General features: G+C 38.2%; 2 protein-coding genes across 4 annotated transcripts in view; both read right to left on the reverse strand.

The window, feature by feature from the left end:
* Window positions 1-2960: 2960 nt before the first annotated feature.
* Window positions 2961-18090, reverse strand: LOC124635738 (cytochrome b5-like). Of its 2 annotated transcripts, none has more exons than XM_047171688.1 (4): window positions 17942-18090; window positions 15619-15748; window positions 13674-13802; window positions 2961-3656 (listed from the first exon to the last, which is right to left on the reverse strand). In XM_047171688.1, the coding sequence occupies exons 2-4, from the start codon at window positions 15736-15738 to the stop codon at window positions 3537-3539; spliced, it is 369 nt and encodes a 122-aa protein (XP_047027644.1). In that variant the 5' UTR covers window positions 15739-15748; window positions 17942-18090; the 3' UTR covers window positions 2961-3536. The 2 variants fall into 2 exon arrangements, with proteins under 2 accessions (XP_047027644.1, XP_047027645.1); XM_047171689.1 differs by lacking the exon at window positions 17942-18090 and adding an exon at window positions 16363-16384.
* A 1433-nt stretch (window positions 18091-19523) lies between these two features.
* LOC124635721 overlaps window positions 19524-20263 on the reverse strand; it is a 35205-nt gene continuing 34465 nt past the window's right edge. For both annotated transcript variants that reach the window (XM_047171673.1, XM_047171672.1), the window contains exons 5-6: window positions 20117-20160; window positions 19524-19618 (exon numbers count right to left, since the gene is read on the reverse strand). In XM_047171673.1, the coding sequence (XP_047027629.1) occupies window positions 20152-20160 (9 nt within the window). In that variant the 3' untranslated portion in view covers window positions 19524-19618; window positions 20117-20151. The remainder of the gene's footprint in view (window positions 19619-20116; window positions 20161-20263) is intronic.

The following is a 20263-nucleotide window of genomic DNA, read 5'->3' on the forward strand; positions in this document are numbered from 1 at the left end:
TGACAATATATAATATTTGGTCTAAAGTGTATTTTAAAGGCGTCCATATATTTTTTTAGTAGTCAATAATACGAAAAAATGGTTTTACCTAATAATATTTTTGGAAACGTTATTTGGTGACCATTTATCCATTTTGGTAACCGTTTAGAATTTTTTTGGTAGTAAAATAGGTACTTTTTTGGGTGGTGTTTAAACACAAGCCGATTTGATTTAGCATAATGGACATTATAGTAAGTTCAACTCAGTCGTGCGCGCGGCCCTATGTGTGGGTAACCCTTGTACGTATACAGTGACTTTGTGTGCGTGACAAGAGGTACAGTCGGGTACAAATACAGTTATTTAGGGGTTGTATACGGCTGTTTAAAGTACAGTTATTACGTAATTTAGTTTATTTATTTTAATGATTCTGTATCGCTACTTGAAAAATCAAATGATGAATTTTCGGATTCGCTACTTTCACCAATGTTAATTATAAATTCTGACTCCATGTCAAAATGTCTATAGTATTCTTCTTTTTTCTTTTGTACATGTCGACAAGTATTACCCAACATCCCTTCATCAATTTGACTTAAACGTTCATTTATGAGTTTCATTATTTCCGTTTTATTTTGGTCGACATTATGCGAAGCAATATAATTTTTTAAAATTCCCCACACATTTTGTTTCCATTATTATACTAAATTATAGGTCTTTTACATTCTTAGTCCACACATTTATTTATTGTCCGCGTACCCCGAGCTAGAAAATATGTAAGGAGTATTTAATTCATCTTAGATATTTCACTTCATTTATTTCTTAGATACTGTCAATGTCAATTTGAAAAGCCGTATGAGAAAATAATGTTAAACTGTAAAATGTAATAATAAAAAGCTTTGAATGTTGTTTCATTTTTTTGAAACGCTACCTGACTCCTTAAAACATTTTCTCCGTGAAGAACTAGACATTTTCGTAAACGACTGTACCCATAACAAAAAGCGATGAGAACACGTCATGCTCGGACGACGTCACTGTCACAAGAATGAAAGTTGTATATTTACAAGCCGACGCACACATAGGGCCGCGCGCAAATCTGAGTTGAACTATCTATACCTACTTTTATTCCTTGTGCGAGGCATATTTCCCCCGGACGCGGACGAAGTCTCGGACAAAATCTAATAAGTTTACTGTTAGATCTGATAAGTTCAAAGCAACCTTTAATAAATCAATAGAAGTATAGAAAGCTGCACATTGTGACACTGCACTCTTGAACAGTTCTCAAGTAATAAATGGTTGACAGCAAATGTTTATAAAGTTAGGCCTTTAAAAATGTACCGCGTTGGACCTCCGTCCGATAAGTTGCAGCTAAGTTGTTCCACAGAAATGGCGTTGATTTGTAGATAAACTCCTGTACTTGACATGCTCACGATTTGTGGCCGGGGTAAAAATAAACAAGGGATAGAAGAAAGAAGATTCTTCTCTGATTCACTGTCAAATATCCGCTTAACTGAGAGATGATGGTAACTTGAAAAGGGATAAAATATATTACCAAATTTTATCCAGTTGCTAAAAGTTACCCATTATTGCTCTGTTAGCTTCAAGGAGCAGATAAAACTGCGGCAAGCACCTTCCTATTTAAGTAGCTAAAATAAAAAAGTTCATGTGAAATCACACAACCAACATCCTTATCCAAGCAAGAGCAATTTGAAACCTAAGAATAGTGTTGCAAACCTTCTTTATTGGAAGTCGGTTTAAAAACCTAAGTATAAAATCTCCATGTTAGAGCAATAACATCAATCTGTACTTGTATACCTATAAGACAGCTATAGAGTTATGAAGCCGTCGCGTGTCGCGCACAATGGCGGGCCGTCAGCTGCCGCTTCTCACTGCAACATGTCTGCTCTCTGGTATTGTGTCACATTGCACTGCATTGTGTAGCGTTACAGTTTCCGAAGCGTGAGTATTTTGTGGACTACACGTTCAATTTGTTGAGATTTTGAACACTTATTCACTGTTGAGCGATATACTTGCTGTTAAAACTGGAATAGATACCTTCTTGTGTCATATGTATGATAAAATTAGCGTATTTCAGAATGATTAACTCCTTTGAGAGTTGTTTGCGTTTATTAACGCGACTTAAGCTTGTGGCACATTGTAGCAGCACGGCAACAGCACGGCAGCAGCACGGCGTCGCCTCGAATTAAGACTACGGCTAGCTGTCAGCGCGCTAACCACGCGCTGTCCGCTCGCCGTCGGCGCGCCGTTGGCGCTCCGTTGGCGCGCCGGCCGCGCGCCGGCCGCGAGGTGTAAGCTTGCTGTCACCGCAAACTCAATATTATTTTAAGACGATTATGATTGATGTTATGATTGAACACGACGCAATGACGTTGTTTCGCTGCCGGCTCGGAGTCGGCGCGCAATTAGCACGCCGTCGGCGCGCTGTACGCATGAGGACCGCTCGCTTGCAGCACGCGGGCGGCGAGTCGAGTTGTGTGGAAGCGGCAAGCACGCTGACTGCTCGCCGTTGGCTTTTTTATATTGACATTACGAAATATCTTATAATATACACGATTTAATGCTCTAAATTGAATGACACCTTAAATGCTGGTGTGGAGCCATGCTGTTGCGGTGCCGCTATAATGTGCCATAACCTTTATTAGTGTTTAAACTGGATATTAACCAGAAAAAGTTAAGACAGATGAAAACAAAAGTCCTTACAGTACAGTGGCTTCCAGCAAAAACGCGCTTGCTATTCTACATCAATAAGTAGCCGAGCTGTCAATCCCCAGCATGAGTTGTCACACGTCATCACTCCTGTCACCCCCGCGCCTGTCGGAGCTACGCGGCAATCACTCCCAACTCGCTGATGGATTTAAAACCTAATCACATCCGAATATGATTGGAATTACATCTCATTTGGGGAACATTCCACAATTTTGGGATATTTATGACCTTCAAGTTATGAAAGTGTGAAAAGACGAATGTGTTTTTATTAATAAATATATTTATAAAACAATTTAATCTTAAGCCTAAGTATTAAAAATAAATCGTGTAAGTTCCTCATTCGATTACAAGTTTCCTCATCAAAAAACTGTAATTATTATCTACATTTCAATAGCTGTCTCGAGCAATGTTAATTTGATTGTATAAATGGCGAAACGTACTTATTTCATACAAAACTTATAAATTGGCAGAAAGTCTCGGAAAGCGACTCAAACTTAAATTAATTGAACACATTTAGAAACTTGGCCTTTATACAGACTTAGCCTGCATCGAAGTTTGGGCGTATTTCTCCAAACTGGAATATGTGCCCTGTAGCATGTTTCTGCGTTTAATATTTAATTTACAATTTGGGTGAAATTGATACAGGCATGGATTGCTATACCTCGATTTGAATTGAAAAGTAGCTTACCAGTGCCAAGTACCTATCGGGAATAATTGAGGAGTCACATTTAATGCGACATGGTTCTATGACTGTCTGTGTCGAGGTGGGCAGACAGAGAGGCGTCGTGTTCCATGATGCTAGAGTGCGGTGAGTAAAGCTGGTCAGTACGCGGCGGTCAGCCAAGCAGGCCGCACGTGATGACGCCGAGGCAGCTCCTGCTGGTGGGCTTGTCGTCTGGCTTCACCGCCACCACCTTCTTTTTCTTTTTGCCGTTCGCGTCGAAGCGTTTCTCCTCCTGAAATTGAGGATAGAACTCTTTAATAAAGTGTCCATAATTCTGTTACAGATAGACTGATGAAAACATCTCGTGAATTGCCCTAAATAAGAAATCCTTATTTAATCTGGATCACTTTTCCTTAATAACAGCTAAAATTAGGACTTCAAGTTTAAAATCCATTGAAAAAATAACTCTACAATGGCTAGTTTCGTTCCTGCCCACAAGGAACAAGACTTAAAGTTTAAATTGGCTCTTTTCAAAAGCTGGAAATAAATTCCTTATCCCGTCACCATACAGCGCACAGATCGGCCGACAGTTACAAAGATTCGTATTTAACTGTTTGAAACAAACTAATCAAGCTAAAACAAGCCCGGGGCGTCTTATCGCTCACTCATTGTGCTTCATTCACTCGCGAATGAACGATATTTGTCAATAGTCTTTAGGTCCTGTTCAAGTATTTCGCTGTAGTCTCAAAAGCAGGCAATTAATGTATTTCAGAATGTTTTGAAATCTTGATTTACTTATACAGTTTGTAAAGGTCAAGTTTGGTGTTTTTAAATTTGAAATTCCGATACTAATATGGCATTTAGATAGGTATATGTAGTTTTAATTTTATATAGGTGTATTTCCTACATTAGTGGTATCTAGGAAACTTGACGACCTACGGTATTTTGAAAAATGCGAAATCAATCAACGTGAACGGGCATCACAATCAACCGCATGACTTCTCTCAGTAAATACAATATTAAATGAGAATAATGAATACTTGAACACTCTGAAACTGCATGCCTTTTAAGACAATCGTCGACTAGCCCATTATAGCGGGTAATAGCGGCATATAGTTGCTATAGTTCGCTATAGCTGTGCGATTGCGTAGCTAACATCGAAGTGTACTCGACGCCGAAAGGAAACCTCTGTACAATCGACCACATAACAATATGGAGACGTGATCAGTTTTTATTGCTTCAATGGTTCTGCCTTTACCAGAGTTGCAAGTTTAGTATGAGTTCCTGGAGAGTGGTAAATTATGCCAAAGTCAAATGTTTGAAGACATTCTGTAGGATACTCAAATATGACTCGCTGTCATTACACACTTTTCATGTAGGGACATCCCTGTGCCCAATAGTGGAACATTACCAATTTTTATACGTATGTACAGTGTGATATTTTTGGTTTTAATACTCAGAAATCACACGAATAGCAACTTGCAATTATATAACTCATAACTCTGGTCCCAAAACAACAGATAACGATGATAATTAATTTTTTTATATATCTAGGTGAGCTCATTATTATTACTGCATAATAATAATTGGTCATCGTTGTGTTTACGGTAGCTGTAGTAATCAGGATTTAGAAAATAATAAATTTTAATGCTGATAATAATACAAGTTAATTAGCTGATATGCACTGTCCAATATTTTAACCGACTTCAAAAAAGGAGGTTCTCAATTCGACCGTATTTTTTTTTTTTTTTTTTTTTTTTTGTATGTTTGTTACGCGATTACTCCGCCAGTTATTAATCGATTTTGATGATTCTTTTTTTGTTTGATAGGATATACTCCCGAGGTGGTCCCATAGACATCAGGTCAGGATCTGATGATGGGAACCCTGAGAAATCGAGGGCAACTTTCGAAAGTTGTAGGCATAATAGGGTAAAAACTTGACAGTCAGGTGTATGCCTGATAGCACTATTCAACAGTGAAGGTTTGGAGCTGACCTGATGATGGAGACCAGAGGAGGTCGAGGGAACTCGACAACTGAATATGTAACCTACCTCGTGTTTAGGCTTATATTATTCGTAATGACAAGACCTTTACAACAGTGAAGGTTTGGAGCTGACTTGATGATGGAGACCAGAGAAGGTCGAGGGAACTCGACAACTAAATATGTAAATTACCTCGTGTTTGGGCTTATATTCTTTGTATTGATGATACCTTTATAACAGTGAAGGTTTGGAGCTGACCTGATGATGGAGACCAGAGAAGGTCGAGGGAACTCGACAACTGAATATGTAAACTACCTCGTATTTGGGCTTATATTATTCGTATTGACGAGCTTTTTTGACTTATCACTGAAAAGCCAAAAAAAACTTTTTACAAAAAAAAGTTTATATTTATTTTTTTATTATAATAATTCTTTCTTAAGTAGATAATTAATAACTGCCTCGTTGATCAAGCTGTCGTAAGCGCGGCCGCCGAGCACGAGGTCTTGGGTTCGATTCCCGGGTCGGGCCGAAATCGCTTTGTGGGTTTTCTAAAACTTTCACAAAAGCAGCCCGGAGCCTGGAAGTTGGTGATTGATACACCCGTGCATCGGAGAGCAAGTAAATGTCGGTCCTGCGCCTGATCTCTCTCCGGTCGTGTCGGATTGCCGTCCCATCGCATTATGAGAGTGAAGGAATAGTGAGTGCACCCGTATCTGCGCAAATGCTTGTGCACTATAATATGTCCTGCGCAGTTGGCTGATCTCCATGTATGAGAACAGCCGCCGTAGCCGATAATCGGCTAGGAGGACATCAATCTTTCTTAAGAAGAAAGAAATCACGATTTAGTTGTTGTTAAGATTACGCAACCTTATCATTTCTGTTAAAGCCTTTTCGTCATGGGGTCGGATTAATAGCTTATTTGCATCCAAATCAGATAGTGCAATGCCTTCTAAGGTTTTCACTCGACTGAGAGCTACATAAATCTGTCCCTTAGCAAAATTCTTCTTTCCTAAATCAATTACTGCTTTATCAAGGGTTGTTCCCTGAAGTTTGTGAACAGTTACGGCCCAACTTAAAATGAGTGGCAACATCCTCCGTTCGACATCTCCATATCCTCTTTGCGCTTGGAAAGTTGTACAAACAGGTGAAATTGCTACATAACCTTCATCATCTTTTATTCTTAGACCAACAGAAGGGTCGTCAAATTGTAAAAGGACAGATTCAGGCAATTCACCTTCTTCTAATTGATCTCTTCTAAGAGCAGGCCATTTAATTTTCTTTACAACGCCCATGGCACCATTCACGAGCCCATCGGATACCGAAATATTTCGCCTTAACATGACTCGCGATTCAATACCCAACATCATAGACTGTAAAAAACCACCACAGTTATTTACATCTTTAGGAATTACATTATCTGGAGGCTTTCGGCCATACGTTGCCGTTTCGCGAGACTCATCTACAGCATGTATCGAATACATGCGGTGCGTTTTAGCATTTTCAGCGGTCATTTTTTCATTATATGCATCAACTTGTCTAACAGTAGGGAATATCCGGACAGCAACCCCGTCTGCAAAATCTCCCGTTAAGGGGACTTGTCGCCGCTCACAAAGTAAACTCAGCTGAGCTGTCGTTAATTGACCAACCCGCAAGCAATTTAATAAGTCAATGAACTCAAGGTCATTTTGCTGTCGCATGTTTATGGTAAGTTCACAGAATGAAAATTGCTGCCATAAATTTACTTCGCCTGAAAACCATGTTGGTTGCATAAAACACCAATGACCTTTTACCGGTGGAAGTTGCAGTATATCACCAAACAACAATATATGCACCCCGCCGAATAAATTGTCATTATTTTTGTATTCTTGGAGTCGCAGGTGTATAATACGCAAATTTTCATATGACACCATAGAAATCTCATCAATAATAAGCCAGTTTATATGGCGCCATTTACGCCTCTCATTTTCGAGCTTTTGTCCAGTCATTTTTTTGTAGGTCATGGTATTGCCTTTTTCAATCGGTAGAGAGAATATCGAGTGCAATGTTTTGCCAAATATTTGACGTGCGGCTACTCCTGTTAAAGAACCTACTTCTACAAATTTAGCCTTGAGTAATATATCGACTGTAGGTGCATAGCACCGTTTGATGTGCTCAACTAATAATTTCAAAACGAAAGACTTTCCACTTCCTGCACCGCCAGTAATGAATAACAATAATTGGCTTTCATGTCCCTGCAAATCACTTTCCACAGCTGCAGAAACTTTTTGGAAGAGATCTTTCTGTTGGACATTAAGACCTCGTATATTTCCTAAAAAGACTTCATCTGGCATTACAGATCTTTCGCATACATCTTCACAATAATTATCATCGTTATTAACAATTTGTTCACCGCAATAAATTAAAGGAGCATCACCCACGTCACCCGCGTCACGGGCAGCGTTGAGAGCGACCGCTTGAGCAAGAGCCTGTTGTATCATTTGCTCGGCGTGAGCAAACTCTTCAGCACTAACGTTGCCCTGTAACGGACGAAGATCTCTTTGCCTTCTAATGAAACACTGCTCAGCGGTTTCCTCTTCGAGTAGTAGATCACTCTCATCACGGAATGGCACATGACACACTAATAAGCTGTAGTAATAGGCTTCTTTGTCACTGCTGAGAGTAAAATATCGGGTGCGCAATACAGCAGATTTATTTCTTATACGCATCCGCGTGTTATCTCTCAGTCGTATATATCTTGCCGGTGAAACATCTTCACGCCGTAATTCCTCATCACCATTGTCTTCGTTCCATGATGAGTTAGATATTGATTCGAAACGTACTGCGAATTCAGCGAGACTTAACTGTTCTAGTTCGTCTGGGCGCAATATATACCGGTCGAAAATATTATTGTAAATAGATGTATCGTCACTGTCAAATCGTAGAAGTCTGAAACGTTCATTTGGCTTGCAGCTGTTTATGAAGACTGTTTTCCGTGAAGACATTTTAAGAGGTAAATGACACAATCTATATGCACATTCGGGAGCACTTACAAGGCGCTGAGACAAAATGGCCATTGAGACTGCAAATAACTGATTCCACACAGGACCACCTTGCCTTTTGGCTTTTGCCACGGCTTCTCGAACAACTTCACCTGTGTCATGGGGCTCACACTTGCTTGCGTATTTAGCCACGTAGTACGCAACTGCTGTTACGTTACCACATGGCTGGACGTCAATGTTTCCTTTCCATAGGCTCAATAAAGTTGGATTATAATTGTTCACCATAGTTTCGTCTGCAGTTCGTTTCAAACAACAAAATCGTCCATTGTTTGACAATACTTCGTCAGGCCCTAAGCAAATTGTCGTCTCATGTGCGGGCCTGGGGAAACCAAAACGACAATAACGATCGTTGCGATTTTTGTAGCACGTGGCCGTGTGTTTATGTGTTTGCACGTCTTCTATTAATGTCTTCAATACAGGATCATCAGGCATTAAGGAGCATGAAACAACCCTTTCTATCACCTCGATACCCTCATTCGTCATGAAATCTGGTATATTGTCACACCAAACCAACATATGAAGATGTGGACTTCCGCGATTTTGGAATTCGATTCTATACCAAAAGTCAACTACCGGACCACCTAAGCAATCAGGGTCGCGTTTGAGGAATCGCATCAGAGCATTCACGCGCACCGTAAATTGTCGAGAGACCACCACCGGATGTTTTTGTACCAGCTGTAAACGCTCGGGAAAAGTCAGGCTCTCTGCTTCATTTACGTCACGACCTTCTGCGATAAGCAGGGCTTTTGTCATGTCTGGCCAATTCAGATCATTGCAAGAGAATGTCATGAACCACGTAGGAGGCCCCAAAGTTCGGACCATAGCGGTAAGTTCCGAACAACTTTTCTGCCAATATGACGATGATCCTCTGATATTTCTCATAGTAATATGTATGTTATCTATGAGTCCTTGGGGTGTTTGTTGGCCTTGACCCTGGCGCATTCGACACGATACGGAAACGCTGGATTTAGCTCGATAATACTCTACTATGGACAGAGCAAAGAACAAATAATCATTTCGATTAAATCGTTTGTCAAGGCTCATTACTCGAGCTTGAAAATAATCTAAAGGAGTAATATGAATATCCCTGTCCTCTCCAAAACCGTTTTTGCCATCTGGGAAAAGACTATACCATGCAAGTTCTTCCGTACGTCGCTCCCGATCCAACTTTAATGGTGGCGCTGTTTTTCGTGTAATTTCAGCTAATCTCACCTCGTTATTAGATATATAATTTGAATTCAAAGAAACTACGCATTCTAGGTTAGGGACCGCTTCATCTATGCTACGGAGCATACTAGTCGTTTCAATTATAGTGGCAATTGGCTGTACTGGGGATAGCGCTTTTTCTGGATCTGGACCTGAGGAATAAAGATATGTTTGTTTAGGAGTGTTGCTTTTCACTTTTAGCATAGGGTCTGTAAATGTAGGACTTTCTAATTGAACTACTTCTGACTGCTCCTGATCATTCAACGGTTGATTCCCTAACGTTTCTCGAACCGCTTCAGCTTCATTTTCTGGAGTTACAATTAAGGGAGTCAGTGAAAACACATTGATGAAATAATCTTGTGCGTGTTCTTTTGTCGTCCGTATATACATATTTCGACGCAATATGCTGTGTAATCCATCAATATGTTGGAATTCCATGCAGCAAGCTGCACCACGTCTTGGAGCCACAGCTCCCTTAGGTCCACGTGCATGTGAATCAAATATCCAGTAAGTGTCCGTTTCAGATTTATAATATATAGCCACTGTCATTGAATTTGCAGTAAGCAACCCGCAACAATTTTCTCTGAAAAATACTGGCAAACAATTTTGTAGATTAGGGAAGCCTTCGGTACTTCGATCTGTATCCATGTGACCATTGTAATTGGTATCAGACACAACGAGGTTAATTTTTTTTCTTTTAAATAAAATTTGCTCTGCAAGATCGCTTGCGGCAAGATATTCGGGGTTAACTTCTCCAACTGCGGGACCGTCTCTAGAAGCTATTGACTCACGGTAGAACTTGTCTCCAATTATTACTATGTAATCAATATCACTTTTCGACCATTGACTTGGTTCTTCTGTACAAAACGCGGCACAAGCTACAGCCGCTATAGCAGTACATTGTTTGCCACGTGATTGTAAATCGAATCTTAAATCAGCTTGATGGAAAGATCCGTGTAATATAGATACGCCTACACTTATATTGACGTAGTTGTTTTGAGGAGTTAATTGTGATTTCATAAGGTCATCACCATCCGCAGGTTCTTTAGAAACTTGAACAATTTCAGAAATGTCGATATCATGCCCAAAATGGGGTCTTATATCTCTATAGAGTACATTGTTAGTCATTAACCAGGTTAGAGCTTGATACAAACGATTCATATCTACAATAAACTCTCTAGAGTGTTGTAAGTTCTCAAGACTTTCCACAACCAAAACTAGTCCTACTTGGTTTGGCGCAAGTGGCAATTGTTCAGCGACTTCTATGACGTCTTTTGCAAATAAAGTCACTTGTCCTTTACACCAGTCTTGACAGAAACGGTTGTGCAACTTCATTATTTTAAGGAACGGAACAACTCGGCATAAAAACCTTTCTTCAAGTTTCGTCAAATTGGCGAGCTCTTGAGGTACAGTTGCGACTCTCATTTTGTTCCAGAAAGCTACAGGCGGAATTTTTCTTTTTCGAATATTATTATGACAGCGAGAGCATGTTATTGTATTACCTAAAGAAACTAATTCATCAGGCAAAAATGCACTGTACATTGCAGTATTTAAATTGCAACGTTGTGGTGGATACAACGCTTTGTTACAAATGGCACATGGAATGTTTGCAAAAATATTAATGGCTTCTTCAAAATCATTAACAGAAGTTACATTTCTGCGATTTCGACTACGCATAGCATTTAATCGAGATGCTCTGGATTCGCTACACTCATTTGACAAACGCTCGTGTATCAAACCGAGACGATGAGAACGCTGTTCTTCAGTTTCGTTTGATAAACGTTCGTGTATCAAACCGAGACGATGAGAACGTTGTTCTTCAGTTTCGTTTGATAAACGTTCATGTATCAAACCGAGACGATGAGAACGTTGTTCTTCAGTTTCGTTTGATAAACGTTCATGTATCAAACCGAGACGACGAGAACGCTGTTCTTCAGTTTCGTTTGATAAACGTTTGTGTATCAAACCGAGACGATGAGAACGTTGTTCCTCAGTTTCGTTTGATAAACGTTTGTGTATCAAACCGAGACGACGAGAACGCTGTTCTTCAGTTTCGTTTGATAAACGTTTGTGTATCAAACCGAGACGATGAGAACGTTGTTCCTCAGTTTCGTTTGATAAACGTTCGCAAATCGATGAAAGCCGTTGAGCATGGCTTGTCGGACTTTCATTAAACCTTGATGAGCGCGCGTATGCCCTCATCTGGGAAAGTCTGCAGGCCCGCTGCTCATCACTCTCATTTAAAATGTTTACCGCATTCCGTAACCTGCTTTTCTTTAAGCGGTCTTCCCTCTCCTGACTACTTTCGGCCAAACGACGCTGTCTCATTAAAGCAGCGCGTTTTGTAGGCCTACCCATGTTGTATAATATATATTATAAAAAAAGAACTTGCTTTATACTAAAAATCAAAACAAAATGAGTTATTAAAAAAAACTTCAAACCTATATATATTTACATATAAATCTACAAACTTAAACTAATAGTAAAAAATGACATTGTAATAACTTAACCAAAAACCCTTAATATGAAAAAATAATGAACAGAAAAAACTATTTTCTTACCACTAAAAATGGAAAAATAAAATTATTTTTTTAAAAAAAACATTAACCGACTTCAAAAAGATATATAAAAACCTAAACTAAAAAGTACAAAATAATATAAGTAACTAAACCAGAAATTTCGAAAGACGATCCAAAAAATTATACGTATACACCTATCTATTTAATATTAATATACAATTATTTTTGGAGTCGGTGCCAGCTAGTGCAAAAAAATCTTAATAAGCCTAAAATAGTCTCGTAACTAAAGAACCGAACGCGAGAATCGAACGAAAAGTACATAAAAATAAATGCATTTGGACACAACCATCAACGTCGTCTGCCCTCACGCGTCTGCCCGTTCGGGTAGCTCACTCGGACACAAACATTACGCACACTGCGCTGTCGCCCCACTCCCGCCACTCACCGCGACAAGTGCGTCCGTGCCGGCCGTCGGCGGTGGCTGTTCCGAATTCCGATTCCGTAAAATTCTAATTTGTTGCAAGGGCAGATTAAACTGTTTATTTTGGCTGGCACCGACTCCAAAACTAATTGTATATTAATATTAAATAGATAGGTGTATACGTATAATTTTTTGGATCGTCTTTCGAAATTTCTGGTTTAGTTACTTATATTATTTTGTACTTTTTAGTTTAGGTTTTTATATATCTTTTTGTGACTAAGCAATATTCGTTAAAATTCCCATTTTTTTATGGTAGATGAAGAAGAGGCTGACTAAGACCAATGAAAAGATGGAATTGCCTGATGAAAAAGAGGATATGAATAAGAAGAGAGTGGCTGTTAGTAACAGGAATGGATGCAGCAAATAACTTAGGTACAGAGTGGGTAGAAGATGTTCAAGACCATTGTACCCTATAATGTCTGTTATCTGGTCGTAGTATTTGGGCAGTAATTACTGATAACGCGCTGATAACAGTAACACGTATTGATTATCGCTCACGATTAACTATGCGGATGTATAATTACTATTATCAAGTCACAACTGGTTTTCTGTAGGCATATTTGTTTTATTAAATCATTGATGCATTGCAATAAGCTGGGTTAATGCGAAGGTTTATCTGACAATTTATTTGTTTAGATTTCAAGATTAACCGTAGAATCGATTCAGCTGATATTAATGCAGATTTGTTGCACTTGAATGCAAATATGTAGATACCAGCTAGATCTTGTAGGTACCTACATTATTTGGGTTATCAGTAAAGGTGATAAAAGTTCCGTATAAAATTCGAGCTCCTGTAAGTGGGTTCCTCGAAGTCCAATGATTTATTTGAATTAGGCGTTTAAAAGTACTTGTAAAAGTAAAAAAAGTTACCATAAAACAGGTTAATAGCAATGACAAAATATTATTGTCTTTATAAGTTTCAGGAATAGCGAATCTCACCCGCCACAAAGGTAGACCACATTTTTGGGTCACTGTACTTACTGAGCCGACTGTACTAACTGATTTCCTTATCTATACATACATGCTTATACACTACATTATATACCCTCACAAAAATTATTCTTAAAGAATAACAGAATTTACCTCAATGATTTCTCCGATCTTGTACTTCTGCAGCACGACCCTCGCGTCTGAGGAGTGTCCGATGTCGTCGAAGGCGCTGGTGGCGTCCTGTCCTGCCTCCTCCAGGATCGTGTCTGCGCCGCCGGGGTGCTGCAATACCAGGTAAGCATTCCTCGGTCAATCAGTTCATTTGTTAGGTTACAACACTATTAGATAGGTATCAACTTGTTTCCAAAAACGAACTCTATTTTAGGGAGAATGTACGAAGTATATGACTTCGTACATTCGTACGTTATGGGCTCAAAACCGACATCAATGGTTTTTTAACGATTTATTTTTACTTGATGCGCAAGAAAATACACCGCATATTACGGAGGGTGTTGTCAAAAAGAAATTTTTGCACTCTCTCGTAATATTTGAACAAAATAAATACTTGTGTAGGTATTATCGGATATGAATCGGTGACCTTAGTAAATGTATAATTTCTATCTTTCCATCTGCCTCAACTATTCATAGTGAATGATTAGTTTAGTATACCCAAAGTAAAGTTTACAAGGCCATAGTCCTCCCAAATCTTTTATACTCGGCTGAAACATGGGTCCTCTATCGGAAACATATACGGGCGCTGGACCGATTTCATCTAAAGTGCATAAGAGACATTCTGAAAATCAAATGGTCGGATCGGATTAGAAATACCGAAGTGCTACGACGCGCGAATGTCTGCGGCATAGAAGCGTACCTGATGCGGCGACAGCTCAGATGGTGCGGTCATGTTTTACGCATGGATGATGATAGGGTGGCCAAGCGCATCTTCTTTTCTGAACTCCAGAACGGCAGACGGAAACAAGGTGGCCAGTTCTTACGCTTCAAGGATGTTCAGAAAAGACACATGAAAAGGTGCAACATTGATCCTCAGAACTGGGAGACAAAAGCCATTTGCCGCCCTGAATGGAGAGGCCTACTTAAAAATGCGATCAAAGATTTCGAAGAGCAAAGGAAATCCGCACTGGATGCGAAGCGTGATGCTCTTAAGGCTAAAACACCAGTAGCCATTCATTATAACTACGTGGACGGTATCCTAACGTGCAGCCAATGCTCGCGCACGTTTACACATAAAATAGGGTACTGCAGCCATCAAAGGGCGCATAGAAGAGCTGATCATCCTAGTTCTTCTCTCAATGATAACTGAAAGCAGTCACCATAGCCGAAATCGGCAGGGAAGTAGTAGTAGGTATATACCCAAAGGAAATGTTGACGTTGATTAAGATAACTAAGCATAACTATAGTATTTTTTTTGTTATTTATAGTTTAGTTTTACTAGAATTGTTGAACCAATTACAAGAATACCATTTTTTCACTGATTTAAATCTGACCTTTATTTTCTCTGAATGTTTCAAGCTATTTTTAGCCGACTTCAACATTCGACAGTTATTTTTATGGTCATCGATTTCTCCCTCATTTACAAACACATTCAAACTCCTTTTTACATAGGTACAATAAGTACAGAAGCATGGATAGTTTAGATAATTTATGCATTAGTTAGTATTGTCATGTATGACAGGGTCGGTAGCTTCGTTTCGTTTTTTTTCCTATTTTCTTTTGTTTTTATGTACCCGTAGTGTGTAATCTGGCGTATTTAATGTAAATGTTGTGTTTACCCTTAATTGGCATATATATTAGAATAATACTTATGCTTCCATGTATGTATTGTGAATGTGTATGTATATGCTGTGGGTAAACCTAATAATAAATAAATAAATAAGTAGCTTATGCCCCCAGTGGTCGATGCACCTTTGGTATGATGCGGTTAATTTAACTAAAACCATTTTTCGGAGGCGTTGGCCACAGATACTTCGACTACTGGGGGCCTAAGCCACAGACCCGTATGACGTACCTATTATGTGAATTCGTATTTCCTGAGCCCTAGTTCCCTGAAATAAAGGAATAAACAAACACAATACATTACCTCGTCGAGATAGTTGGTGAGATCGTACACGGAGTCCTTGTAGACGATCCAGAGCGGCTGTCCGTTGGTGCCGCGGCGCGAGCGCACCTCCGCCAGCGAGTACTGCTTCACGTCGCCCATGCTTGAGTCTCTGGATCATATAATTGTTATTATTTATTGTACACAAAAATATTTAAATACGAACACAATACAAATCAGTTATGTACAAAGGTGAGCTTAACCCAGAAATGGGTTCTCTAACAGCAAACCTTAGAGCGATAGGGATTATATTTATAAACAAATATATTCGGGACAGCTTACACACGATTGGCTAGCTCCATGGTAAGCTGTTAATTAATGTTAATTGTGTTATGGTTGATAACACAACTGATTGACTACATATTTAATATATAGTCAGACATACATAGATTTTGGTTTTAATTTGAAGTTATAAAACAGGCTTCAGAACCACCAAAAACACTCTGCGCTTAGTCTCGTTTTAATTTTAATAATCCCGTGCATACACCCTGTGACGCAACGAATCTACTAAACTCAATTCCTACACTGTAATTTTACGTAGAATTTATAAAAACTCTTTTCTTTGACATTTATACGTATTAAATCCAAGTTTCGTACAAAAAGGTTGCTAAAAGAAGAATTTTAATTAAAATATGAAGTCTTAACTGAAAACTCGACAGAAAAATATGAAAATATTCGCGTTTCGACATTAAAGGACTGGCGACGCGACATATTAAAGTTTCTTACTTTTACAAGTTCGGATGAGTCGCCGCGGCAAAGGAAGCCGCACCCTCTACTTACACCGGAATATTTTTTAAACGTTTAAAAAAATTAATCAGTTTCTGAGAAGATATGACTCTCTTCCTGATTATCGGACTCGCCTATTTTATGGCAATTTAGATACAATACAGACAACGTGTAAATGATAAGATAATCGCCATCATTTATCTAAATAATTAGATAAGTAAATATTATGAAGTTGCGTTTCTTATTTTCGCGAGATTAGATAGCTTTACAATAAGAATTTAGCTTCATAATCACGCGATAAGTGTGAAACAATCGACTGTTAGTCAATGATAAGATACAAGTTTAATAGACTGGAAAAATGAGATCGAAGTGTTGAAACATCGCTTAAAACTTATTAGGATTGCACTTAGGAATTTGCTATTGTTGTTAAGTAAATAAGTACCTTATACTCTGCACAATTGTCTATTCGAACTATGAAGAATGAATTGAAAAACATTTTAAATTAGTGCTGAAAAGATGAATCACTCTCGATATTTTTAGTGTAATTAAGGTGTTTTATTAAAATTTTTAGAATAAATCTAGTGTAATTATTTGTAGTTTTATCCTATTCTTAGAGCTAGCAAAGTACAACGTTACTATATAATAGTAGTGTTATCGGTAAATAGCGTAATAACTTTATATGCGATGACACAGTCAAATTAAGTAACTTAGTTTGGTATTTCCGTGATTTTATCTTGATTTAATACGATCGTAATGTAGTACCTGAATGTAACATTCCCAAGAGTGAGTGAAAAAGCTCTTTTTTCGACCTTTTGTTCACCAAAACCCACATTCTCTCAAGAAGACACTATGGTTAGTACTTAGTACTCATAGTAATATAAACCGTTTTAAAAAAAATCGAATCGAGAACCTTCTTCTACTTTTAGAAAAAGAATGCGCGTTTTGCTCACATTTTGCTAAATAAGGAAAATCAGCAAGTTGTTTTATCTGACAGGTGATAGCAATAATGCTAAAACTGAGATATCTGAGTCACCAGCAGTTTCCCACTGTCTCATCTGTCGAGAGGCTGCGCCGGAGAAAGCCGCCCGTGTCGATAAACTATATATCGATCATTGGATTTTGTGTGAGAAAAATACTCGAAAGTTGAGGTAAAAATTCATAGTAGACAATGGTATTAAGAGAATTGAAGTTTATGTTGTCGGTGAAAGTTCAAATCAAGCTCAATTGAGCCTGAATTGATTGCGACATTTTGTCCCCGACAAAAGGGGTGAGCTTTTTGGTAGCAAATGCATAATAATGCATTTGTGTGTGGAAGGAGTAATTAAATATTTTAGTTATTACTAGGATAGGACAATTAACTATTCTTAAACACGACTGAAGTTGTGAATTTACAATATCATTATTTACCTACATGAAAATCGCTGACACATGCACTAATATTATATTATTTCTTTTACGACTTAAGATCATCCACTTTTTTAAACCTAAGTGGCAATTTTTTTTTAATATTTTAATTTTTACTTCCTAATTTAATGTTCATGAAAATTATTAAAATAATATAATTTTTTGTATTACTTACATGATGTGAACAGGTCTGTCGGTTGGCGCGCGCGCGTGATAACTGTCGATTAGATTAGTTTCGGCAATGATAGTCTATCACTGGCGCAGATTCCGCCGATACTCGTGTCGTCACCAATTCGCGTATCGCTTCAACGTACACACACCGTAATCGTTAATTGCATACTTTTTACTTTATCTGGCTGTTGATAACATTATAAAGTAGCTTTCCATTTTAGTTCACATGTGAAAGAAACAAAATATGATCGTTAAACAAAACAAACAGTCTTATGATGATGATAATCAATTCCTCACAAGTTATTGCTATAAGAATACGCGCGCACCACTAACTTTCAGTCGGCCGACGCCGATAGTTTGCTTGGGATTAAATCAGTATGGAGATGAAAATTAGTACGCACATCACAACGATCAGAATCAGGTATTTGGCCGCTATCAGAGAGACATATAAATTCAGGATTTTCCCAATAAAAATAAATTCTACCATCGCATCGGGCCAACTATCGGGTAGGCTTATTATTTTATTTAAAAAATCTAATCATTTCATGATCTAGGTATTAACCATTTCTTCTCTAGATGATGATGATGATAGCTATGCTCTGTGAGACGGGTTTTTCCACCGAATCAGCATTTCTGTTATCAATTGCTTAGGTATTATTATCAGTGCCTGGTGAAACATATATTGTAAGTATGCTAGTCACTGCGGAAATGATCTAAACGGATCGATTACTGCACAGTCATAGGTATGTGTTTATCTATACTTAATCCTGTAGAGGTTAATTGTTCCAAGTTTTTGTGGCACCAATAGGTACCTACGGCTTAAAAGATAACAAGATGTAATACTTTGTAGTTTTTGATAATCTCCACACACGAACTACACAAAAACTACACAAAAACTAGAATTATTAAATTGGCCGAATATCAAATTTTCTAAAAAGTATTTTATGTCCAGCAAGATTTAGTCTAAGTTTATAAACCAACGCTAGCACGCATATAAGAACCTCAGCCAAGTCAATCCTATTTAGCATACATTGCCTCGCTCCAAGTATGACGTAGATATACATTTTAAACATATATCATTGAACTATCAAAATATGTAAATACCAACTTACCTACAAGTGAGTGCATAATTAGCATGCAGTTATCTGATAGACAGATAGCAAGATGCATGTTTACAAGCACGTACGATAGATACAGTTTATTGACTACTACGACCCACTCATGCGCAAGTGATGATTACTGATAAACAGATAATATACTATTACATATAGTATAACTGTCAGTTACCGCGCTGTGTGAACCGTTCGCCACTTGTCACGGGTTAATAACTCTTCGGTTATAAGTGGGAAGTGTTCAGTAGTTAGGTACGTTGTGTGAAAGATATCAACTGTTCAGAAAACTAGGGGTTTTCCTTCATGACTGTATCTTTTGAAGTAGACGGTTTTTTGAAAGGTTGACTGACATGTGTGTCTGTCTGTCATAAGCAGGTGTGTTTTGGCTAATACTCTGTTGTTTGTAATTAATGAAAGACAGTTAAGTACAAAATATATTGTATTTTATTTATAAATTAAATACTAACTCTTAAATATTGATTAAACATGCTGACTCCAGATCTCCGAGGACAACTCTCAACTAAACAATAAAGTTCAGTAGATTTATTCCGCATTGTTCATATTTTTACCTGTAAACAATGGTTGGCATTCATAATGTGTGGCAGTGTTGCACACCGCTGCATCTCACGCTAATTAGCTGCATAAAATGTGTTAATTAATTAAATACATATTTATAACTAGCTTTCGCCAGCGGCTTCGCCCGCGTGGTGTGTTGATAAAAAGTAGCAAAGTAAAAAGTACCTATCTACATACCAAATTTCAAATCGGTCCAGCCGTTTTTGCGTGATTGAATAACAAACATACATCCATACATTCTCACAAACTTTCACATTTATAATATAAGTAGGATTGGAAATGTGTGAACCGATATACTTTTAACATGTGTTCACACACACTTCTTCTGTATGTATCAATTTTGTTACTTTTATATCTTCGTAACTTTAATGAATTAATGACATACAGATCCATTTAAAACGATAGAGGAATTAAAAGATAAGTGGTTTATAATTTAGCTTTAGAAGTATGATAACTAGATACGATGTCTCGCCTTATGCATAAGTACTTACCTAGTAGATAGAGCCGCGGTCAGCAGAGCTTCAGCTTATGGTACCTAGTGGAAATAAGCAAACATTACACGCATGAGTGATGGTGAACAAAGGTATGGAAAAACAATTAACTTTGTACCTAGTAGAGGTTCATTCGTCACTGATACA

Source organism: Helicoverpa zea, chromosome 13 (genome assembly GCF_022581195.2).
Source record: "Helicoverpa zea isolate HzStark_Cry1AcR chromosome 13, ilHelZeax1.1, whole genome shotgun sequence".
NCBI lineage: Eukaryota > Metazoa > Arthropoda > Insecta > Lepidoptera > Noctuidae > Helicoverpa > Helicoverpa zea.

Coding starts and splice junctions, on each gene's coding strand:
- LOC124635738 (XM_047171688.1), bottom strand. CDS start 15,738: ATGGGCGACGTGAAGCAGTACTCGCTGGCGGAGGTGCGCTCGCGCCGC. Junction 13,803..15,618: donor TCACCAACTATCTCGACGAG/GTAATGTATTGT, acceptor CTGGTATTGCAG/CACCCCGGCGGCGCAGACAC. Junction 3,657..13,673: donor AGATCGGAGAAATCATTGAG/GTAAATTCTGTT, acceptor CCTCAATTTCAG/GAGGAGAAACGCTTCGACGC.